Genomic DNA, 25,660 nt, shown 5'->3' on the forward strand with positions numbered 1-25,660 from the left:
GATGCAGGTATGGTTGCAGTAGTCTAGGCAATCAGTTTAGACACACTTCCAAATTTACTAATGATCTATTCGTGATTCAAAATTGGCAAGCTTTTTGCGGCGTATTTTTATGTTTTTTGAAACATCTAATCAGTTAAATAACGTCTTCATCGGATCAAAAATCTAATCATCAACTACAATTTCAGCTCTTAAAATTACGGTAAACAATATACTCGATGGCATTAACGCATGCATAGTTTAACTGATCAAAAATGTCATGTTAATTTTGCCTAATTATATTTTTTATTTCTTAATTTAAAACTTTGAATTTATCATCATAGATCAGTTCAAAATTTCTGACAGTTTTACTTTTCAGTGAACTTTTTAAACAATCTAAACCACTATCGATTTATTATACTAAAATGTTGGCTATATCTCGATGGGATTTCTTCGCACTCCCAAGTCTTGGGAAAAGTTCACGACTTTATCTGGCCAATGGCCGATGCCGTTACAAGAAAGGTAGTGTTTGAAAATCTATTCGTTAGAATGAAAGATGTCTGTCTTCACGGTGACTGAGACCTGTACTTCATGAAGGTTTTCAGCTACATTATTACTTGTGTTCGCTGTATAACAGTCATTATTAGTGTACGCATTTAGTTAGTTTTAAGTGGTTTAAATGCGTAGGTTTTGATTCGAGGGAATCATTTCAAGTTACAGGTGAGGGCAGTGAAAACATGACGTTGTGAATACCGATACACATGTCAAATTCCTATTTAATGGTCTGTTTGATAACATTGTCTACATTTTTTTAACGAATGACGACGTCATTGTTGGTTTAGAATATTGTGGCTTCTATTATTTTTTGTAAATTTATTTCGTGCAGTGATGCTCACCAGTTTTTTTTATTTATATCTCTGTGTACTTACAAATTCATCGTTAGATTTTGATTGCTAATTGTCGTGAGCATGGAGGATGACAAAGAATTCATAAAATTGCCCGTGGAGGAGAGATGTGTGCATAAGGTAATCGTCTTCAACTTATTTTTATTGCTTGTTATTTATGATGACATTTACTTGGGCAACGTCTAGCATTTCATGTTTACCATCACTTTCAGCTATGGAAAGCTCGGATCCACGGATATGAAGAAGCAATCAAAACTTTTCAGCAAATAGACGACGAAAAATCTCCGGAATGGAACAAGTATCTCGGATTGCTGAAAAAATTTGTGGTTGATAGTCATGCAGCTGCTCAAGAAAAAGGTTTGGAAGCTGTACTGGCATATGTGGAGAACAGTGCAGCTGCGGGGAAGTGAGTGTATTAGTGAAAATTTTAACGTGAATTAATTTTGTTTGGAATTAAGTCTTTTGTAATAATTTGTTATTTACTTTGCACAGGACCGTCGGGGAAGTAATGTCAGGGATCGTTGCCAAGTGCATTGGAGCTCCTAAAGCGAAAACAAAGGATTTGGCGGTGCAAATAACTCTAATGTATATTGAAATTGAGAAGATAGAACAAGTTATTGATGAACTGATCAAGGGAATGGACCAGAAGAATCCTAAGGTAGTTGCCGCCTGCGTTGGAGCTGCAACACTTGCATTGAGGCACGTATCATTTGACATTAATCTAATTGTAGCAATATCGAATTCTGTGAAGATATTTGTTAATAATTCCATCTCTACGAGAAGGAACGATGTGTTCTGATAAACGATGCGTTCTGAGGTGCTGGACCTAACTATTCAAGTTATCTCATGGGAAACTGGCCCACCCACATTCACGTTAATGATATTAAATCACAGGTGGAGGTAATAATCGTTATTCTCGAGCATAGATGCATGCTGCAGTGGTGCATGTTGCTAGATACAAATTTTGGCGTTGCCCATGTTGATGAGTGTCGTACAACATCACTTGTTCTTGTAATCGTGTTGCTATTTTTGTTGCAACAGTGTCATTTATAATTTTCATTGCTCCTCCGAGTGTTTATATACTCTAAGGAGCTCAAGTATAATCGTTTCAACCATAAAATTACTGAAAGTTAACCGGGTCGTTATTGTTATTGATCTTGGGAAATGAAAATTTTGGGCTTCCTCACAAAATCGGTTGTAATAAATGATGAATGAAATGTGGTCGGGCGAGTTAATAATATTATGGAACGTAAACTTGAAGAATAGAGATACTTTTTTGCTGTCATTGGAGTGATGTTACCAGAATAGGAAGAATCTTGGGGTCTATTGGAGTTGAATAGCAAATTTGTTTGTTGACAATAATGTGTTCACCATTTTTTTCTTTAAATGTGACTCCATATTTATTATATTATTGGACTCATCTAGTTGAGTCTAGTTAAAGATGTCTGGGTGTAATGGTGGGCCATACGATTTAAAGAAGGGTGGAGGATGATAATCGGTTTATCAGGGAAGACATGAATGTTGAGACTGCTCGTAGGAAGAAACTATTGTTTAAATCATGGACTTATTTTATACTTTGAATATGTGCAGGGGTTGGTAAGTCATCACAAGGGATGTTTCATTGTGTAATTTCAGACTAAATAGTTTAAAATGGTCAATTTAATTGAGATGAGTGGAAATTAAGATAATTTGACAGTTTAAGGTTTGCCGTGTTTTAATGCTCTATTGACTAGATGCAGGATAAGAAAGGCAGTAGGTTTTGAAAGTGTAGTTTGCTATTTATTCCATCCTTCAATGAAAGATATTACCAATTTTATAAGCATGAGCAATTTTATGCCAAGAAATGAATGCCTAAGATATTAATTTATAATTCCATGCAATGTGTCTTTGAAATTTTTTGTACTGATTGCTACTCAGGTTGTTGAATGAATGTAGCTGATAGCTGTTGAATAGATGATTAATGGAGAAGTTGCAGTTTTTTTGTCTATCAAGGAAATGGGATTGGGCTTTAGAAATGGATCTACCACTCCATGTGCACCTTTGAATGTGAGGTTTCAAGACTAGAAGAGAGTCTCCAAGCACATTCCAAAGTTGGTTTTTAAAAGAAATGTGAGGGTCTGGTTTATGGTCCTGTATGGATTGGTCAATGGAAAAACAGGGAGAACGCGGCCTCATTGTGATGGTCCCTTCATGCACCCCTCCCTTCTTGGATTCCACTTGGGATTTTTATGGGATGAATAAACTGGAGTTCTGTTCACAATAAATAATGTTGCTGATTGGCCATCACATCTTGAGGAGACTGCTGTGTCGAAAAGCGAGTTATGCCCCTTCATAATCAGACTTTTTGCTAAAATCAAGAAGGCACAAGTGGGTTTTAACTGGGTTCCGTGATAATCATGTTGATGTCCTAAGCAGTGCAATTAAGGGAAGGAGATTAGCAATTTTTGCCACCAAATTATAACTACTGGCATCTTTTCTAAAATTACATGTAATAATTTCAATTCTTCTTTGTCACAAGGTGTTTCAACACAGCATCACCTCAAATACAAAAGATACTTCTACGAAACATTGTCAACTCTCAAAATAGCACATGAATGTCCTTCATTTGGTGTCACCTTTAAATACCCTTGGAAATACCCTTTTAACACACACAGCATCACCTTTAAATGCAAGTGTGAATTTTCTGACTAGTTTAAACTGTCTTGAGTCACCACATTAAAGCTGATGAGTAGGTCCCTGGTGTGCGTCGATGTGATGAAATTGTATTTTGTTGGAGAATGAGATTAATGGTTGGTCGTATTTATTATATCATTTAATATTCAAGTAAACAATTTGAAATATTTTGAAAAATTGGACGGTTTCATGATAGGAATGAGCAATCGCTTCATTTCCAAAACAAGTGGTTATCACCTGAAACCCAATCCTTTCTTTGCATCAGTTTATCAAGTGCATTATTGTGGAGCGCTTTCATGTCATTTTCCATGCCAAGTTATAAAATATGTGCATTTAAATCCTCTACTCGAATGCTTCAGTTGGATATTTCTCCTGGAGAAATATTGTGGGAGGATTGAAAATTGCTCAAGTATGAGTTAAGCAGTCTCTGGGTTTTCATATTAGTGCATATAGATATACCATCCATTCAGTGAGATGTAATGAAGAAAGTGTACCAATAGGTAAAATCTAGATTCAACCCACATTTTTTTCTTGGTGTTTAGAGATTACTTGTTATTAATGATAAAATACTTGCAATTGGATTCAATTATGTCTTGGAGGTATATGATATGCAAGGATGAATTTCCTTTGCATTCAGAGTGATTGGATGCTTTTTTCCTAGTTGAGGGATACACTAAGTATATGTAGTAGTTAATGAGGAAATCTGTGTGTAGTAGAAATTACTTTCACATCTACATTCCTGACAAATGCCTGAAAAACTTGACAAATTTGTTTGCTTAATTCTGGGGATTTCTCAGTACTGAAACAATATAATAGAAACTGCAGTTTCCATGAATTCTCATTTAGAGAAGTAATGAAGACACTTGAGTTTTTTTAAAATGCAAATAGCATATTATGTATTAAGTTCTGCAAATTTTATTAGATGGCTAGCAGAGGATACGGCAGAGTTACTGATGAAGACAAAACCCTCTTTCTCTTTGTGCTAGTCTCCATAATGAATGAAAGGAGTTTTTGCAAGGATTAATGATTCTATCCATATTGTTTATTTTTAAAACATTTTCAAAATTATTATTTCTAAATTACTCCCAATTTTAATAAATGCATAATATTTAGTTGTGCACCAGTGTTTCCCAAACTTTTTCGAGCCACCGCCCACTTGGATCCATAAACCTATACTCAACGCCCCCCTAATCGGTATCTTTAAAATAATAATCAGAATCATATACTTACTAACCAAATGAGGAACATTCTAATAATTAAATTAAAAACAATGACTAATTAAATGACTAATAAATAATTAAGTTCTCTGTGTCGTGAAGTTGTACCAACGATCGACCAAATGAAACTAAACCCCTTCAAACGTTTCCCTTGTGCAAGAAAGGCTTGGAAATATTTTTCAACGATTCTTACTTCAGAGTATAAGAAAACACATGGTTTAAATTACTTGTATATGCGGGAAACAAAGTAAACTTTAGAAGCAAAGCTTGAAAACGAAGACAAAAAGAAGGTTACGGAACCTTCGCATTTATCACGTTGTCAGGACCCTCCGGCGCCCCTCTGCCGACCCCTTGGCACTTTTCGCCCCCATAGACCACAGCAACGCCCCCCAGGGGGCGGTAGCGCCCACTTTGGGAACCACTGTTGTACACCTTTAGTTTCCAACTTGTAATATTAGTAGTAGCTTGAGGTGAAAAACTGCTGAACAAGGTTTAATGAAATAATGTAAATTATAAATGATGTTCTATTAGATCTAATTCATATCACGATAAATACATATATGGAGAAAGTGTTTTAGGTATTTGCTGAAGAAGTTTTGGGTTCAGAGAGAATAAGTTAGACTTTTGAAGCTAAAAACATTATCGGTCAAAACGTCCCATCCCATCCTTATAGGTAGTGTATAACCCCCCATATCCTTGTGTTAAGTGTTCAAAGATGATAGCAAGAAATACTGAAACTTCCTCAGTTATTCATATGTATGGTCTTTTACTTTTAAGAACAAAATTTAATCAACGATTAAAAAAGAAATGCATGTATTTTGGTTTGATAATGTTAAAATCAGGTTTCATTAAAATCAAATCTTTTGGAACCGTAGAAGAAGAGGATTTACGAGCATACCTTTATCTTATTATTAAATTGGATTGCTCTTGTCATCTTCATGACTTTTTTTACTATCTATTTCATACAGGGAGTTTGGCTCCAAGGTTATCACTGTAAAGCCATTGGTGAAAAAGATAGCTGCTCTCTTAGAAGACCGTGACAAGACTGTCAGAGAAGAGGGTAAAGCTCTTGTCATTGAAATATACAGGTGGATTGGAGATGCCCTGAAACCCCAGCTTTCTTCACTGAAACCAATTCAGGTACAATATTGACTATTGATGGGTGATAGGGAGACAATTTTCGTATTTGAGCATTGTCAAGGATCGTAATTGTGTGATAAATTATTTATGAGTTAACCTTCATATTATGAGATGGTTGACCCCAATAGTAAACTTTTTTGTTGTGCATTGCAAATAATAATTATAATAGTCATTGATGTTTTCATTTTTGTAAAAGAGTATGAAAGGAAGAAAAATGAGACCTGACCTCTCTGGCCCTAAGTGTTGCTGACTTATGTCATCACACTGCTGATGTTTGACATCAACAGCATGACGTTTACAACAAAGACTTAACAGTGAGAGGTTTTGGTTGGTTATAACTATTATAATTTTAAGACTGTGTTACAGTTTGACTATGACAACAGGTACTGCATTTTATAATGATATATTTATTTCTATACCTTGAATTCCACCATAATTAGATCATTGTGAGCATAAGAGACCATATGAGAAAACTTTTTCTGTCACTTTTCGTCGATTGTCCTGCTAACCTTTTCATCTCTCTCTGATTGTTACAAAGAGAATATAAAATTTAATTAGCTTTCACACTCATAAGTTTGGTTTTGGCTGTTTCATGACGTACTCCTCAATTATCATTATGATAATCACTATTAATCAACAATAGGGAAGTACACTAGTGTTTCTAATGCACCAAACACATTTTTAAAAGTAGAGTTCAGAATAAAAAAATGTCGTAAAACCACAGTTTAAATCCTAGTAGTGTATACTTGATTGGAGATAACTGTCCGAAATGTGGAAAAATTCAAAGGCTGCTAAAACGGGTGTTCATGTTGAATATTGGCCGTGACGTCACAAGGCAGTAGCAGAAGGCAGCTTCTACGCCGTGTAGTTCTACCACTATTCTTGCATGGAAAAATTCCTGAATATGAGGATATCCGTTTTTTGCTGTCATAAAATATCTTCAGAATATATATGTGGCTGCTTCTCTGTTGATTACATGACTTCATCATTGCGTAATATATTAATATTCATTTACCTGTCAGCTTCATTAAGTTCGGTGAGAGTAGTGCAAATAGCACATTGAAATTTTAATTAGTAGATGATGGCATTTATTTTTCGCTGGGTATATTTTTGAACAATGCCGTTTATCATGCCAAAACATTTTTTGTAAGAACTGAGTCAAATAGACCTATTTCAGACGTTTGCTGCAAGGCTTTTGTTGCGTACGCATTCACGCCGGCTCGAACGTTCGCTCTTCGCAAATAGAATCATGGGATGTTAGCCGTATTTCTGCTGGCTGGTTGTTGCTGTGGTTTGCTGTCCAGGATGGGTTCAAGAAAAGTTAATATTGGTTGGGAGAAGGCAAAGTCCAACGATTTACCAAATTATGATGTATTTATGGTCACTGAATTTTTGAATAAGGAGGACAGGTTCAATGCTCCTGAAATGCGAGGCATTAAGGCTAAGTGGTGAGCGCTTTTATATGTGATTATGTAGATATTGCCGCAATATCATGTTATTGCGGACTTATTATTAATGCTAACCCACTCTTTTATGTATTTTTACAGCAATACCAAGGGATCTTACGGTGACAATGCGATTGGTTACGCACAAATCCGAAGGGACATTTTCAATAACATTTTCCTCGAGGATCAGGTCCTTAATCACCATTTTTCTGTGGCATTTTCTATGGACAACTTTGGTTGGAGTTTCCTAGCTCTCTTCCTGTCACTTTGGCTGTCAAATATCCTGGGAATTGTTCCAACTTTGGCCCTGAGCTTAATATTACCTCCAATCAATTTGTATTGCATAAAATTTTCAGTCTTCTTCCATCAGCAGATGAAAACAAATTGGTTAGTTTGAAAGGCAATGGATTTTGGAATTAACTTTTTTGAACAAATATGTACGAAAATTCAAGAAGGGCATAATTCTTTAACCAAACTACTTTCAGTTTACACATTACATAGATCTATGCGGAAGATGCTATATTTTGACTCAACACACTTTCTGATATGAATGAGGTACCTATTAAATAAATTATTATAATATAAATATCAATTAGATCTTAGTATACCTTAAAATAATCTTCACAACAGAATATCATCGATAGGTAAGAGTCAGGAGCAGCCTTGAACCATTTATTCTGTATGGCTTGTGATTTAGGCACGGAAATGAATATCTTCTCCAGGCGTTCATTTCAACGTCGAGATACAATTTGGAACAAAAAACCATTTTTAATTCTTTTTTGAATTCATGTTTTCCGTACTAGCCGGCATTTTTTGGAAGCAAACTCTACTGATTCCCGGAAACTCTCTCCACGCTAAAGAAGGCGACGGAATACAGTGATACTTTACTGCGTGCACTGCCTTGTGACGTCACATCTCAATCAAGATGGAGGCTCTGTGTTTCAGCGCAACATAAAATTTTCCGACTTTCAAAACGTTTTAAAGTGCATATGCTAGATGCAGGAAATAAAAGCGACTATGCCAATATTTCTTTTTTAGGCCTTCATTACCTGTTGTATCTAGTTCTTCTCTTCAACTTGTCCTTCTACAATTGTCTTCATCAAGCCATCATGTCTCATAATGTGGCTCATTAAGTTGTGCTGTCTGCTCATTAAGGTTTTTAGAAGACACTTTTCTCCCACTCTTCTTAGTGCTTCTTCATTGCTTACTCGGGCAATCCATTTTATCTTCATCATTCTTCAGTATCACCACATTTCGAATTCTTCGAATCTTGATTTCTCTGCACCTGTCAACATCTAAGCCTTGCTCCTGTAGAGAAATATGCTCCATAAGTAACATATTATAAATTGTTTCCTCCCTTCTGCACTTGTTTTTTAAAGCTGAAAGTCGATTCTTTTTTTTTGTAGTAGGGCCTCCTGGCCTGCACTATTCTACTTACTATTTTTTTCTTGCTTTGTCCATTGTTGGTAATTCATCTTCCTAGCCAACAAGGCTCTTTCACCTCTTCGAGCTTTTGTTTTCATAGTTTCATGTTTGTCCTAGCCTCCTTTATTTTGCTGCATCCTATAATCATAGTTGTCTTCTTGTTGATTTTCAGCTGACAAATGGCTATTGTCCTTATCATATGTGTCAAAGTCTTCTTCAAATCATTCTCTGTCTCAACTATGACTGCTCTGTCGTCAGCAAATCGCAGCATACTAATTCCTTGTCCGTGGATATTGACACCTGAAGGCTTCTCTTTGATTTCATTGATGGCTTTCTCGATATAAAATTAAAAAATACGGGGAACAGTAAACACCCTTGTCTCACTCCTTATTTTATTCTTGCTTCTGTAGGGTCGGTTCCACATTTTATCATACTAATTAGGTTTTTATATAAACTTTGCAAAATTCTACGATCATTGTGGAGTACTCCAATTTCTTTCAGAATTCTAAGCATTGAATTTCATTCCATGTTATTAAAGGCCTTCTCCAAGTCAACTAATGCTATGAATGTCACTTTTTTTTCTCCATTCTCTTCTCTAAGAGGATCCTTGAAGCCAAAATTGTGTCTTTTTGCCCTTGCTTTTCCTAAATCAGAATTTGTCCTCACCCAGGAATTCTTTTGGTCTTCATTCTATTCTCTTGGTAAATCTTGGTAAAGGAATAATGATGTTCTTCTCTTAGTCACTGGGTATATCTCCTGTTGAGTTGATTTTGCAAATGGTTTAATGAAGCTGAGTTAAGTCTTCTCTCCTACATTTTTTATCAGCTCTGATAGAATGTCATCTATTCTTGGTGCCTTATTCTTTTGCAGGTCTCTTATTGGCATGAAATTCAGATTTTAAGATTTTGGTAATGGGAGGGATGGAGTTTTTTCATGTTTTTTATCCTTCAATTAAGGTTGTTGAAATTGGTTCACTTTTTAATTTAAGATCTCTGAGCTGGAAACTGAATTTGAAAAGGTCAAGGGAAGCAAGCCAGTTCCAACGAGGTACATCCGATCTCAACAGAAGAAGCAGGCAATGGCCGCAGCCGAATCAGGAGGTGTTGGTGGTGGAGGTGAGTTGACCTATAGATCTGATTAAGTCATAATTTTTGCTGGTAGTAGCCATCAATTTTTCTACATAATCGGAGTTTATCTAACTACCTATTCTGAGTGCAAAAATTCCACAAAGAAAGAAATCATTCGTTTTGACCGTGATCTTGGAATTCTGGTCAAGGCAAAAGACTTATTCTCGGTGGAATTTTCACTCATTTTGTGCATTGCAGTGGACTACTTATAGTTTTCAACATGACGAGTACTGGCATGCTTAAATTAACTATTCTGAGTTTTTGGATACTTGGATGGGCAATGGCCCAGCTGCATCGATGTACCATTGTCTCTAAGACTAACATAATTCAGAAATGTTTAGCCTAAACCGAAGTTTCAATTGGTTACCATTCATATCTTTGCTTAGGTATTCTTGTCTCCTCTCTGCAATTAATTGCCAGACTGAGCAAGGGGTTTTTACAGTGGACATAAAAGTTTTGAGAGCATCTGTTAAAGGCTCCACCAACTATTTAATAAATTATTATTTAAATATTATTATTTTATTTAAATATTCAGCCCTGAAGATGAGTGCCGAGACGGTACTTGAAACGTTGGCCGGTATAAAAACATTGACCCGGTGGGAATCCCGAGAAAAGTTTACCCACATTATTCGCCGGGAAAGCATTAAATCATATTTAACTATTTAATAGCTTCAAGTTCTTGTTAATTCTGCTTATTTAAAAAATCAGAGTGAAACTAAGATAGTTTTTATCTAAGTATTTTTGTAATAGAATATATTTCATTTCTTTGGAGCCCCTTTCATATAGAGCTTCCAATGTTGTTATTTTATGTTCAATCTCACATTAACATTTGCTTCTTTGGTCATACCTCTCCACTTCAGACTGGATTTTATCCTTCACCTCTCTGATTTCGTAGAAAATGGGTACAAACGTTTGCCTCTCCTAATAAAATACAGCATTTGAAATGTTTTGTGAAAGTAAAAAAAAAAGCTATGTGACAAGTTTTTCCAAAATATTTGTTTTCACGATCATGCGTTATAACTTTGATTTTTATTCTTGCCACTACAGATGCTGGTGATGATGAAGTTGATGGTGATGTACCTGAAGTTGATCCGTATGACATGTTGGATCCTGTTGACATATTGTCCAAATTACCAAAAGACTTCTATGAAAAGCTTGAGGCAAAAAAGTGGCAGGAGCGTAAGGAAGCAGTGGACCAGCTGGAGCAGATATTGGTTTCTAGTCCAAAGCTGGAGAATGGTGACTATGGAGATTTGGTCAGAGCTCTTAAGAAGGTATGTGTAGTTTGAACTCAGTCTCTCATCTTGGTGCAAACAATAAACACGTACAATACAATAGTGAACTTTTACTTACTTACTCTGAATACTTAGTCATCAGGACCAAATATCAACAATTTGTCGTACAGAATAATGTATGTTTGGGAATTTTTAACAAGTCTCACAAAATATTTGTTTTGTTTTTTCGACAGTTATTTGTCTTATGGAAAGTTTTAAAATGTTTTTGGATGTTATGAGTGAGAGAGAGAGTTATTCTTGAGTAAATGCTTTTTCAGTAGACTTTAAGGCAGAGAAAAAATCATCCGCCTTGACCGGGATGATTTTTTCTGTGTGGATCTTTCGCATGATTGTGCATTGCGGGTGACTCCCGTTAAAGTTATCACCGCGGCTTGTCTGGGTGTACTTTAAAATAGACTTTAAGGCATTAAATATCTTGACATACGTATATCACCTTGTATTAAGTACTCCCAACATCTCTGTGTTGTCAAAATTCCTACGTAATTTTGAAATGTCACTCCACAATTTGTGATGGAATGTACCTCTTGGTAAAGATGTTCAAGTTCGGCAGGTAATATTCTGGGACTGAAAATAATTATCTGCAGTTGACTTACCATCCTGAGAACTTGGGCATAGCACTCAAGATTCCTTTTTAACTCATCTCTATCTAATTTTGCTCATCAGCATGGACCATGCGATCGGTGAACATTTACAAAGTTAGGATCGAAGTTTTTCCTGGCGAACAAGTTGAAGGAATTCTTCTTGGGTTTTCCACCGGTTGAGGCTTTCCATTGCCAAATCAAAGCAGTGATTAAATCAAGTACATATACAGTAATTCTTCGACATATGTGCAAGATGCGTTCCAAAAGCTTGTTCATAAATGAGGCCAGGGTAGGAATTGCCCAGCATAATAAGGCTGAGTTTTGCTCAGTGTGTCACAAGGATTGATGTTTGGATGTTCCTGTAGTCTGAGAAGAGGAATTCAGGTGCTAGGGATAGGTTTCTACTCAAGCATTTGTGAACGACAATGAACCACACATTGCAATTTTATCTTTATCATCAAATATAGCCACCATTAAGCCTTGTCAGTGAGCTTTATTTTGGCAGTTTCAAAAAGTTAAGGAGGGTAAAAAGATCGAGGATCGGAGGGATGTGAAACACGGAACTGATGGGAAGTAAATTTTTCAAGTTTTCAATTTCTCCAGGGTTTTTAATCTAATTGATGGTGAAATCTCATACTCTTTTGTGACTTTCACCTTATCGTCTTTGTCCATGTGAATTTATAAATTATTATTTTGAAAATGAACACTTCTTCTTTTATTGCCATCCATAGTGAATATTATCAAAAGATTGCTAAGTAATTGTACACTTAAGTATGCAGTACTAGATGCAGAAGAAAAATTCCAGAGACTGACAAGTATAGTTGGGGAGGGTGGCTGGCAATTGAGGTTAGGAGTTTCTCGGTGAATTATCGGGATAGTTTTTGCCGATCAAATGGCGGGGAATCTTGTGTTCTTATAGTCAGAGAAGACGGGTTCTGATACTAATGGTAGATTTCCCCTCAAGAATTCATGGGCGAGAATAATTGGATTTTATTCAAGCTCCCTGCGTCTTAAAAGAAAATGCCATTGTAATACAGTGAAACCAGTATGTAGTGAACCTCTTTACATCATAAACCTCCATACTTCATACCACCCCTAAGGTCCTGTCAGATTTACATGTAAATTTATAGACAAACCTCTTTGTAGTGAACCTCTTTATATCGTAAAACCTCCACCTATCATACCAAGGAGACACCCCCGAGACAGCCTAACTTCCTCCGCAAATGGTACTGAGACAACTAGGGACCATTTATGCACCCACGATTACGTACATGGAATGACATTTTCAGCGATAAATGTTTCACCCTTTTTTTTCTTATACACCTTTAATATGCGGTAATTTTCATGTCAACCATTAGTTAAGGCCATTTTGTTCCATATCAGAGCATACCTAACAGTAAATAAGAAAAAAGGTATCCAACTATCCTAATCATTTTTAGTGACTATTGAATTAAGAGAGATCACATTGTTTTCTCTAGAATCATGGTAAAAATCATGCGACAGTGCTCGCTTTCTGTTATAATTAAATAATAAATATATTTTCACTCATGCATGCATGTTTGTTTAAACACATATATATAATGATTTAAAGGACAGTAGTACCTTACATTTCCAAAGTATATGAAACAATTGTGCATATCACTAAAACCTCTCTAGAGTGAACCTCCATACATCAAATTTCCCAAATTTTGGTCCCCTCCATTACGATGTAAAGAACTGTATAATGCTTTATAACAGCTATGAAGAGGCTGAAAATATAACACGTATATCTTGCCATGAGACCAACTTCGACTCAAACGGGACTCATTTCAGTATGCCTTCATTAAAAGTAGGATTTTTTAAATGGCACAAAGGCTTTTTTATGGAAGCTGCTTTCATTTTGTTAAGTAGGACTTTGCAATAAGCAGGTTTGTTATGAGTGTTCTCTGTATCTCGCTTTGGATACCAGGGAAATCGATTATATTGTTTGTTATATTCTTAATTTTTTGTTTCCCTCTATCCCTTGTTGACCACCATATGCAATTGGGCATCTCTTTGCCTAGTAGAACAATCAACTCCCTGTGCTTTATAATTGCACTCTGGAATGCCCGAAAATTGAGCCTCATTAGAACATGTTATAAAAGGCACAAACATAATCACATTTGACTTGTAAATTAATGTTTCAAATGGCACCTCAGTCATTTCTTGTAAATTCTAGCTTTTTGATATATGTATCATACTTACAAGATTGGGCTTCTAGTGCATATATAAGCCTAATTGAGCTGGTGCTGTTAATTGCTTCATGAAAATAAATGTTATTATTTGTTTCAGGTTATCGGTAAGGATTCCAATGTAATGGTAGTTGCTGTAGCCTGCAAATGCCTCGGTGGAATCGCTTCTGGTCTGAAAAAGAGATTTCAGACCTATGCTTCTGCATGTATTCCAAGTCTCTTGGAGAAGTTTAGAGAGAAGAAGCAGAATGTTGTGCTTGCACTTCGAGATGCCATTGATGCTGTAGCCCAAAGTGTAAGTATTCTGTATAGTGATTTTTGAGGAAGGGTTAACCCTTTAAGTGCCTGCCAGCCAATCTATCGGTCCAAGGGATATGTGTGAAGAATGCACTGGCCAATCTATTGCGTGGGTGTTTTTCAATAAATATTGAGAGTAATCTTATTTTAAAGTTGTAAAGAAGAGATAACAAAATAGGGAAACATTATGATTGATATAAGCGAGGAAAATAAAAAATATAACTTCAACACCTTTACATCGGAGGTTTTATAAAAATCTGACTCGCTCTTGCTTGCCCAGACCCTCCCAAAAAAGGCCTGTGGCCTGTTATGGTTGCTATGGAAGGTCTTGTACTTTTTGTCTGCCATTTGTTTCTTTAGGATTGTTTACTTTTCAGTTGGCTAGATTAGATATAAGCAATATTTCCACTTTCAAGCAAAATGAGCGCATAGTATGTAGATTACAATATGAAAATAAACTTTTAAAGAGAAATGTTTTTCTGATGGACTAAAAAGATAAATTTAATTTCTACGAGTTTGACAGAGTCTATGTTATTCAATTTAAATCCAAAAATGTTGAGAGTATGTTCCACTGCAATGCTCAATTCATACTTAATATCATAACATAACCACTTTACGAAATACAATGAACTGCAGTTAACTACATTTTAATTGATAAAGCATTACATATAGCGAGTAAACCCTGCAAAAAGTATAGTTAGAAATACCAGTTTCGGATTGAACTCATCTCACTTAATTTGGATTCATATGGAGCGTTGAAGATTTCTGTTTTATCGAAAGATTTTTTATCATGATCGTGAATGATACCATTTCAGAAATACCTCTCTTTAAAGTTTTAATGAGTCGGGATGCACAAACCTCCTAATAGCTTTCATATTCAATATAATGTGCAATAAAATCATCTGGTGATTAGCAGATGATAACTTTTGATGAATAAGACATTACAAATGTCATGATTTCGATAATGCTAACTGATAAATAGCGTAGTCACACAATGAAATGTAATTTCGTCTGACAATTAATTGAATCAGAAATACCTATAGTTGCACTTAGGTATACAGTGGAACCTCGATCTATCGTTTTTCTGGGGGATGGACGAAAAAAAAATGATGAATGCGGGAAAACAATCAATTCGAGAATGTTAGGCTAGGTTGCCTATGCCCCAGGAAACACAGTATTTTTGGCGCGTAATTATGATATTTGTTGAAGGATTCAAACAAGATTTTAGCTTATTAAAAGAATACTAGTACTTTATCGAGACTCTTAGGTCATATTGTTGATTCGACTAATATCTCTTTCAAATATCCTAAAGGAACGTGCCACCAAGTTAAAAATTGTTTGCTCTCTGTATTGGCATTTGCACTGCATTATGGATTTCTGTATGATGCAAAAATTTTTATCCATCGAACACCATTTCCAGTGTTGTCATAAGACTTTTTGTCCTATCTCGTCTCATTCACCCCATACGTATGTATGAGTGAGTGGGCTATATAGTATAAAAGATTGATTAAAATCGTACTAGTTAGTCAAAAAAATCCCTGGCATTCTTTGCGTGTTCCAGTGTAAAGAGGGCATTACTAAAAGGGTTGAGTAAAATGCTTAAGAACCACCAGTTTACCTACTAAATCTTTATTGCTGATTCTTTTCAGACTTCTTTAGAAAACATGCAAGAAGATGTTATCGCTGCTCTTGACAATAAAAACCCTTCAGTGAAAGCGGAGACTGCTGCTTTCTTAGCACGTTTATTCACCAGATGTACTCCTGTGGTCCTCACCAAAAAAACAGTCAAGGTCTTCATTACTCCTCTGCTTAAAACGCTAAATGAGCCTGGTAAGTAGATAGTTACATTAACAAGTTTTGTACCAGTATTATTTCACTGGATCCAAATGCAAACCGGTAGTTCTACCATCATTTGAATCTTACATATGGATAACCTTCTTACATGACCTCACAAAGCACATTGTTGATGACTGATTGTCTCATGGAGTCATAGCTGTCTCAAGAAATTAGTTCTCTCTTGAGAAAGGGTCTAGCAGGTTAAGATGGTGAAAAGTGCCCCCAGATATTTTGAAAAATAAAAAGTTTGCACTTGAAATGCATAAAAAATAATGTGTTTCCCCTAAGTTTCAGCCTTAACATTGGAAATTAAACAAAAAAAAATTGAAACATGATTTTTAGTATTTTTAACCATACAGTAAACTCTTGATTTTACGAAGTCAGTGGGACCGGAAAATTGGCACTTCGTAAAATCGAGTTTCGTAAATTCAAACCTTTTTCATAAGTCACGAAAAAAAGGTTCGTTTTTGTTTCTTCCGCCGTTTTTTGTCTTTAGTGGTCTTATTTAAAAGTTTTCGGTAGTTATTCTCGGTATAATTCATAGAAAAGGCTTTTTGTTATGGATTTATGATGTGAAAAATCGTTAAATAATTATACCACCATAAAATTCCCATTTCTTGTTCATACTTCAACATCAACGATCGCTTAAGAAATTCCCGACCAGTTTAGAAAACGTAATCAAATAATGAATTGCAATGTTAATTATGAGCATTTAATGTTATAAGTTTGTGGTTAGGAGCGAATAGCAACTACTAAGTATGCTAAAGATAGATATTTGTTTCTGACACCCACGGAATTATAGCGGCAGCCGGCCTAACCGCCATTTATGTCGCCCTCTATCGCAAAGTGACGAGAAAAAAAAGAAAAACAAGGGCCTTAGCCCGTTTCCAAAATAACCTTCGTAAGTTAATATTTCGAGTTACTTCGTATTTTCAGCAGAATGTGCTCTATTTTCACTGAGATTCAATTACGATCATAAATAACGTAAGATGTGATTATCTTCTGGCGAATATTTGAAGTAAATTCTGTTTGAGGTATCCGTCCGAATACTGTGTTCCATCATCTTTGCAGACGTTGCCATAAAAGACTTAATTCTTCATCAGGACCATATTCTTCATACCGGGTGTGAGGTGACCTGTTCATATAGTATGTTTCTCTCCTTTTATGCCGACAGGAGCAAGGTTCCAACCGGAAAACGACAGGAGAAACATCTTACAGTTTCGGAGAAATAGAGAGAGAAACGTTATTATCCACAAAATTCACTAACTCTTGGTTAACTTTGTGGTATTCCATTATTTCCTGGATATAGACAGTTACTTATACCACTTATTTTATAAGAGCGCGACCCGGGTTTCAATGAGTAATCATCATCATTATCATCATGATGATTACTCATTGAAACCCGGGTCGCGCTCTTATAAAATAAGTGGTATAAGTAACTGTCTATATCCAGGAAAAAAAGTTATTATCCACATTGATTGTTTTCCTACAAGAGACGTTTTATCATTTCTCAACGTGGTGAAATATTGGTACACTTGCGTGAATTCCCAAAAATGATACGCAAAAACCTGTACCTTCACCTCATTTAGTTTTCGTGTTTCTTTTTCCGCCGTATTGAAAATTATGCAAAGGATCATTGACATAGAGCAAAGATTTTCTTAGTTTTAGCACTAAAAAATAGGCGTGCCATAATCGTAAATAAATATAGAGTGGAAAGCGCAAAGAAAATAATTAAATTTCAATTTTAAAGTCAGCAGAGAAGAAGAGAGACAATTTTATAAGCACGGCACCATTTCGCTGACAATGGAAGATACTTCTCCAGCCTCTCTCCGGTTAACAACTTACCCCCGTTGCCGGTAAAGATGAACCATGCCCTTCTCCACAGTCGGAGAACATTTCCAGTGGGTGGGGTGAATAGGAGTGGGATGGGGATTGCCTGAGGAAAGAAGTGTGGTCAGCATAAGGAGAGGTGAAGGGGGCAGGAGAAAGAAGGGTGGGGAAAGGTCCTTCAGCTCTGCCTCAGACTACGTTTGGGGGCCGTATTTTTTTACGACGCACGCAAGCTCCCAGTGACCTTAGGAAGGGAGTGAATGGGAAATGCTGGGGAAGGAGGGGTTTGGGATGCGTAAGGTGGGAGTCAGCAGGATCAGCCAAAGGCGGCAGGAGGGAGTAAACAAAAGGCTTTGGAAAGAAATAACTCTCAGCATGGGAGAACGGGGAAGCGCGTGAGAAGAAAGTTTATGGTTAGACTTGGAAGTGCGTCTTCATTACGAGAAGCCTGAAATATAAATTGGCGGTAAATAGAGCCCAATACTTAAGATATTTAAGTTGTTTATTCACAAAGGCCAATATATAAACGAAAAGATATTACTCAAAAAAATCTGTTATTTTTTTTTGCTTTTTTCCCTTCTCCATCGCCGCTTCCACCATGGTTTCTAACTTGCATAAGTGGTAATTAAATTGGGGGTCCAAATCATTAGCCAGATCAAAATGTCTTAATGTGTGGAAGGCAGCGTATAATTCTTTTTTATTAGGTGGAATTACTTCCTCACTTTCATCATCGTCGTCACTGCTATTCTGACTAGTCCCGGCCGCTGCTTCTTCCGACACAGGCACCGGCGTCAAATCGTCGCAAGCCTGGAGATAATCATCTAGCGCAATATAGTCACTTGCTGTTGCGCGCTGTGCTCCTCCTGCTTTTTCCAAATATTTTTTCAAATCTTCTTTTAAACCACTAATCTCCTCCGCGATTTCATCTGCCGCAGCTTCCTGAAGGTATAACGTAACGATTCAACCAGAGCCGTGATATTAAAGCAGTAAAATTACTATTAGGCTAGTTGTATCAAATACCAACCTCGGGAACATCCTCATGATGCGCTATCGGAGGGAATCCGGCCGATTTCCAGCAATTTTCGATGGTAGTGGAGGAAATCTCTCTCCAGGACTCATCTATGGCGTGGATTGCATGTAGCAACGTCCATTTCGGGATTTTAATCATTTCTGTTCCCATTTCTAAAAGTAGCAAATAGATTTGAAAGAATGATAATCATGAATAAAAATAACTAAATCGATATCCAAATGCACATGAGCAAAATAGATGAATGTATACATACCGATCCATCGCAAGTAATACCGCACAAGCTTCTTCCGGTAGTGGACTTTAAAATTTTGGATAATGCCTTGGTCCAAGGGCTGGGACTTGCTAGTCGAGTTCGGGGGTAAAAAGAGAACTCGAACATTAGCCAGTTTGAGATCTTCCACGTATTTATGGACGGTGGCATTATCCATTATTAAAACAATTTTGCTGTTCTCTCCAGCAATTTTTCTCTGTAGACGTATAACCGTTTGCTGGAAAATTTCTCGGGTCATCCAGCTGTTTTTATTTGCATGGTAAAAAACTGGGAGGGCTTCCAATTTTACATGTTTTAAGCACCGTGGCCTTTCAAATTTCCCAATGACAACGGGCTTGATTTTGTCCGTGCCCGTTTGGTTGACGCACAGCCCCACAGTAACACGCACTTTACTCTTTTTCCCCCCATGGCACCTTTGCCCTTTGAAACCCAGGGTTGCGTCAGGTAATGCATTAAAAAATAGCCCAGTTTCATCAAAATTGTAGCGATCTCTGGGACTATATTCTTGAAGTATATCATCGTTATCGATGTGCCATTTATCAATAATTTCAGTATTCACAGAGCCTTCTTCCCCACTTATCTTCAGAGACACAATGTTGAATCTTGATTTAAAATTAGTCAACCACCCACCAGAACATTTAAAATCGTCAATTTTCTTTTGCAAGGCTATGTATTCGGCCTTTTCTTGTAATATTGGTCCACTAATTGGAAGATTTTGCTCACGACACTTACAAAAGAAAGTGTATAGCTCCTCTTCAACCTCCGCGAACTTGGCGCAGCTCAGATACTTCCTTTTCAGCGAAACACCCGACCCGACTTTTTCTTGTAGTTTGCCGCTGTTTGCTAGAATTGTCGATAAAGTCGACAGTGGGATTCCAAACTTTTCCGCTATCTCACTTTTAGTTAATCTCTTCGCCTCCACCTCTTCAATAATTTTCAATTTTGTTTCTAAAGGTAATACTCTTCTTTTTCGTTTTAGCTGTGAAGGCTCCATATTCCCAAATTTCAAACACACTTGCAAAGAAAACGTTACTATTGTATATCCAGAGAAGCACTGGTTGTTGCTTACGCGCTCGCAAGGCACAGACTGAAGCCCTTCGCACCCTCGTGAATTTAGCACAAGCCCATCCCGTACGATTCAGCGCTTTCAGGACGAAAGACAGCCAGACGCCCCCTTGTGGATAGATACCAATGTGCTTGGGCGAAAACTTAATGCACAGAATCATTAAATCCCCATTCGAATTAGCAATAGAGGAGCCATTTCTCCCTCAATATAGGCTCGTGTATAAAATATCATATCATCAGCGATATCCTTACTACTTCTCCCCATCTCTCGTCGCTGACAACCGCAGTATTTTCCCCGACCTCTTCCCCCCTCCGAAATATAACGTTAGCGTCTAAAATGAAATATATTTCCTCTATCATCGAGTGCATTAATTCTCTTCCTTCAATATTTCCAACTGTTGATGAGGAAAGTGTTGTCACGAGGTTATTATTATAGATTATTAACCCGCAAGAACGTTGAAATTTGAGTATTTTTATGGACTTGTGACATATTCGTGGTATGATTCAATTACGTAGGGTTTAAGTAGGAGTGTAAGAAATACCCTGAGTGACCTTCCTGACATGTTAAACTACGAATTATTGTCGATGATATGTTTACGAACAGGCACGTAAATAGGGGCATAATGTCAGCCGCGATATTTTTACTGAACTCCTACTTCCCCTAAATTCCCACAGTGAGGTTTTTGGCGACCCATTTCTCTCCAAAGTTGCATTATCATTTTCGATTTCGCACTTTTGATGGACCACAGTCGGAAGCGCTGATTTTTTAGCTACTTACGCCGGCGTAACTAGTTTTGTTGACAAATTTTTCGCCGTAGTTCGTATAAACGAATGCCATTTGCTCCTGGGGACCGGGCCGAGGTTCGTAAATTCAAAACATTTCGTATAATCGAAACTTCGTAAAATCGAATAGCGCCATGTATTTAACATAGGCTTTTCGCCGGGACCGCAATATCACTTCGTATAATCGAAAACTTCGTAAAATCCTGCTTCGTAAAATCAAGAGTTTACTGTATCTCTGGTTTTTATTTTTGCAAAGTCGTTCGTGAATGGTTGCTGGCGAAAAGTTGTTTCGTTTGAAAGTGGCCTCAATGGAGCATTGTGTGTATTTCACGCTGTAGACAGCGTATTGGAGGGCCGAATTGAAATGGACGCTGTGATGTTACAAGCGCTATTTGACTCATTTGAAGATAGAGAGCAACATTAATTTAACAGCATGGCACTGTACCTTGGATGGCAGCTGGCGATAAGTCAGCTCGTGAGAAAGTGGCCGTGGCTACAGAAATGTTGCAATGCTGGCGAGAGCGATAAACTGATGAGCCTGTAAACGTGTGTTAGCAAGCAACTTTCAAAAGAAAAAAAAGGTTGGATGCCATGCAATCAGAAAGTAATATATGCAGAGAGCTGGGAAAGGCAAAATTTGTCGGTGGGGCAGGAGCTCTTGTAGCATCGACACAACACAGAGCTGTGGGTGGCCTTCATTGCCAAGTGAGGGCATCATACTATTACAACAATGATTTGTAAATTGAACGCATAGAAGAGTTAAAGAATTGCCGATATTGCCCTCTTGCAATACGGTATTTTAAGTTATGAATGAAAACTGAAAGAATCTCATGCAAGGCACTAGTCATGGTCTTGAGTATGCTGCAGACCATTTCGGCAATGGGCGTTCAAATCCTTGCCACTGTTCCGAGCCGGTTCCAAAGTACCAACTTTATGCAATCGGTTTTCTATACCAGTTCCACAGACCAAGAACCAGCAGTACAGAGAACCGGTACCGGAACTGACCCATCTTTAAATATTTGTGTACAACTCAATAAATTTTCTTGTTATTTGTAGATCCAACTGTGAGGGATAATTCTGCTGAAGCCATTGGAACTCTACTGAAAGCTGCAGGAGAAAAGGTGGTGATGCCATTTTTAACGGATGTTGATGCATTAAAAATGGCTAAGGTAAGCTAAATAATGTCAACTCTTTAGTCTGGAGTGGATATATTGTGGATATTTGTGGCAATAATATGGCATAACTTTTTTTGTGCGTAGATAAAAGAATGCTGTGAAAAGGCAGTGATTGTGGCCAAGGTCCCTAAAAAAGTTGAGAGACCGACCACAGCACCTGCTAAAGGCCCACCAGCTGGTGCACCAAAGGCTGGGTCGGCTGCACCAGTGCCTGTGAAACGACCCCAGACTGCTGGGGCCCCTGTGAAGAAGGGTGCTGTTCCAAAGAAGGCTACCACAGGTAACGCCTTACTGTTGTGATTAGAAAAATACATGTTGATGTAATTACAAATGTTATGTCACATTAATTTGTGCCAACTGAAGCCCTCAACTGGAAGTACTGTTGTGAGCTAAAATTAGTTTAATCTGTTGCAATATCAATTTATGGAAATCCCTCATAGTGTTTTTGTAGTATAAATGAACTATGTATGTATTGTTATGGGTAGCATCTGTGATGTTGTTCTATGCTTCTTCATTTCATACTCAGTATGCATGGTTATATGTTAGGAATGCCGTAGAGGATTTTATCATAGATGGCTCTTGCTAATTGTAAGGGTTGACGTTGATTTATAGAAGTTTGAATTATGTTACAATGGAACCTTGATCTATCAATTTTCAAGGGTTGGACAAAAAAAAAACGATGAATGCAAGAAAACTATGTCCCAGGAAACACATGATATTTTTTCGCGAGTAATTATGAAATCCATTCAAAGATTCATACAAGATTTTAGCTGTTTACAGGAATATTAGCACTTTATGGAAATACTTAAGGCATATTGTTGATTCGACTAATACCTCTCTCAAATATCCTAATGAAACACGCCACCTCGCTAAAGAATGTTTGCACTCCATCTTGGCATTTGCACTGCTATTATTCATTCCTGTCTGATGAAAAAAATCTTATCAATCTTATAAAGTGACAATTTTGATATCCCTCCCAGCTTTTCCCATTAATTCACAAACCTCAGCTCATGTGACGGATTTTTTTCTTCACTAATTTGTATTTAGATATGAATCTTCTGTGAGACACTCCCCATTAAGTCACTACAAGAGGCTAAGTTGGAGCCAGATTCTTCATAGGGATATATTTCATAGTTAGGGTAATTTGGGTAACATTCCCCAAACATTAAAATACACAAACTCCTCTCACCTCTATACACAATTTGCAGCCATCTGAAACTGCTGTTAGATTTGATGCTGGGACACTAAAAATATATTTTCAGTAAGAGTTTTTTTCTGTTGGCTACTGTGTTGTCGCAACTTCCTCATTTTTGTTTGCTAATTTGTAGGGAGGCCACTAATTTGGCTCCTATGGAGTAGGCCAATGCGATCCAGTATGACATAGAGAAACTTACACCTTGGGCATAGTCTAGACAAAGTGTCAACTCATTGTGAAGTCAGGAACTGTTCAGTGATTCGCCTATTTTTCCTTCCGGCGGATAGTAAATTTTTTGCGGCTCCAGCCTCTACTAGATCAGTTTGTCACAATCGTGAGTTAGCACAAAATGGTGAGGCAGTGTTGCATTCTCCTGGATAAACACATTCCTTGATGCCTTGCATAGGATTATCAACTTACGAGCAAATTCAACGAATGAACGAAGTCTTGGAACATATCTTGTTCGTATATTGAGGACTTACTGTATTTGGGAAGATATCAACCCTCAATGCGAAATGTATCAATCCATGTTGCATCATGCAGCAGCCAAGGAGCTTGTTTTTCACATGGATGTGTTTGGTTTCGAATGGTCATGACTATAGGAAGATGATAAGAAACTGCCAAAGGAATTCAGGGGATAAGAGCTAAGTGGTGGCAAATTATGTTTTCCCCAGCTCAGGGTTATCCTCTGTAGGTGAATAGCCTAAATCCTATTGCTCGGTAAATTTGCAATTTTTGGGATTTTAGACAAAAGTGATGAAAGTGCAGAAAAGAACTTGTTTCTGAGAATCTTTATGTCTTCAATTAATTAATATCGTAACATATTGAATCACTTTAATTATTGCAGTTGAATTTTGAGTTAAAATCTCAGTGAGTGTTTTTCCCAGCGTCATATTACCATATCACATATACCACATTACATATTGTTGCTATCGTTACTCACCATTTTCTGTTCTCAAAAACCATACAGGAGAAGCACTTATAGCTTGGGAATGTTTCACAGATATATGAATTTGAATTTTTAAATATTCAGTCTATCAAATTCAGCAAATCAGTACTCAGTTGTGTGTAGTAATTATTTAAAATCCTTCCTTTTCAACTCTGTGTGTACCTTAGTTTTGGTTAATTTGCTTGCATGATTAAATTCCCTTCTATTCCTTTAAAAATAATTTTAAGCACACAAATTTGACTGCTTGAAGTACATAATGCTTTTAAATGATACTCCTACAGAAATCAGGGCACTAAATTTCTTTACTTATATTGCCTCTAAACACAGAAATTATGAAGATACACGAGGCTGCAAAGCATAATTTTCAAATTGTAAATACATGTATTTTCTTAAATTGTAATATAATTCATCAACCCTCTAGAGTGGAACCTCATTGAAGCGAGTACGGGCTATTGCAAGACCCCCGCCATAACGAGAGATAGCCAATGCACCGCCAATTGACCCTATAATAAGCATGTAAAAAAATTTGTTTTTACGAAGCCCTTTTGGTGTTGGCATTCGCCATAGCGAGAGTTTCCATCGCCGGAAAACCTTCACCAAGAGTCCCTTATCTCTGTATTTTCTTGCGATCTGTTAGAAATGAAGTTAACATGTAGTGCTCAGTCTTAAATTCGTGTATTAAACTGTCGTTCGATAAATAAGTTGTTCATCTTGGTATAAATATTGTGGCATTAACATTCGCGAATGCTTGATCTTCTTTTGTTCCTCGGGCAGCAGAAAGCAGTCGGCAGCATACCCGTGAGTTGCGTGAATAGAGAGCATTTGATGGTAGACACCATTGCCAAAAAACACCAAACATGTCGAAGCAAGAAAATAATAGAGGAATATGAGAATGGCGTAATTAATTTATCTTCCAATTCGCTCTTCACAATTAAAATAAAAACAAAAGCACCTAAGGAATGCAGACCATGAAGAATTAGAAGGAGCTTTGTTCGGGTGGTTTTGCCCACTTCAATCTGCGGGAACTTCTGTTCTTGTCCTTGTTCTGTTCCTGTATAACTGTTCGTAATAGGTATATTGGCCATTATTTGCTCCACCTCTGGTAAAGCGACAATTTGCTTAAGCGAGTGTTTCTTGCATCACCGTGGGGTCTCGTTTTATCGAGGTTGCACGGTAATTTGTATTAAAATTAAAACCCATTATTTTGTGGCTTCTTAATAAATGGAGATAAAGTA

At 37.0% G+C, this 25,660-nt stretch overlaps 1 protein-coding gene across 1 annotated transcript in view; it reads left to right on the top strand.

The window, feature by feature from the left end:
- Positions 1–354: 354 nt before the first annotated feature.
- The window catches only part of LOC124161848 (protein mini spindles), a 68,593-nt gene continuing 43,287 nt past the window's right edge, over positions 355–25,660 (top strand). Inside the window, exons 1-11 of the mRNA XM_046538065.1 lie at positions 355–696; positions 920–1,001; positions 1,094–1,287; positions 1,374–1,580; positions 5,740–5,911; positions 9,770–9,896; positions 10,956–11,182; positions 14,095–14,289; positions 15,941–16,121; positions 22,163–22,275; positions 22,366–22,561. Of these exons, the coding sequence (XP_046394021.1) occupies positions 945–1,001; positions 1,094–1,287; positions 1,374–1,580; positions 5,740–5,911; positions 9,770–9,896; positions 10,956–11,182; positions 14,095–14,289; positions 15,941–16,121; positions 22,163–22,275; positions 22,366–22,561 (1,669 nt within the window). The 5' untranslated portion in view covers positions 355–696; positions 920–944. The remainder of the gene's footprint in view (positions 697–919; positions 1,002–1,093; positions 1,288–1,373; positions 1,581–5,739; positions 5,912–9,769; positions 9,897–10,955; positions 11,183–14,094; positions 14,290–15,940; positions 16,122–22,162; positions 22,276–22,365; positions 22,562–25,660) is intronic.

The sequence above is a fragment of the Ischnura elegans genome, chromosome 7, assembly GCF_921293095.1.
Source record: "Ischnura elegans chromosome 7, ioIscEleg1.1, whole genome shotgun sequence".
In the NCBI taxonomy this organism is placed as follows: domain Eukaryota; kingdom Metazoa; phylum Arthropoda; class Insecta; order Odonata; family Coenagrionidae; genus Ischnura; species Ischnura elegans.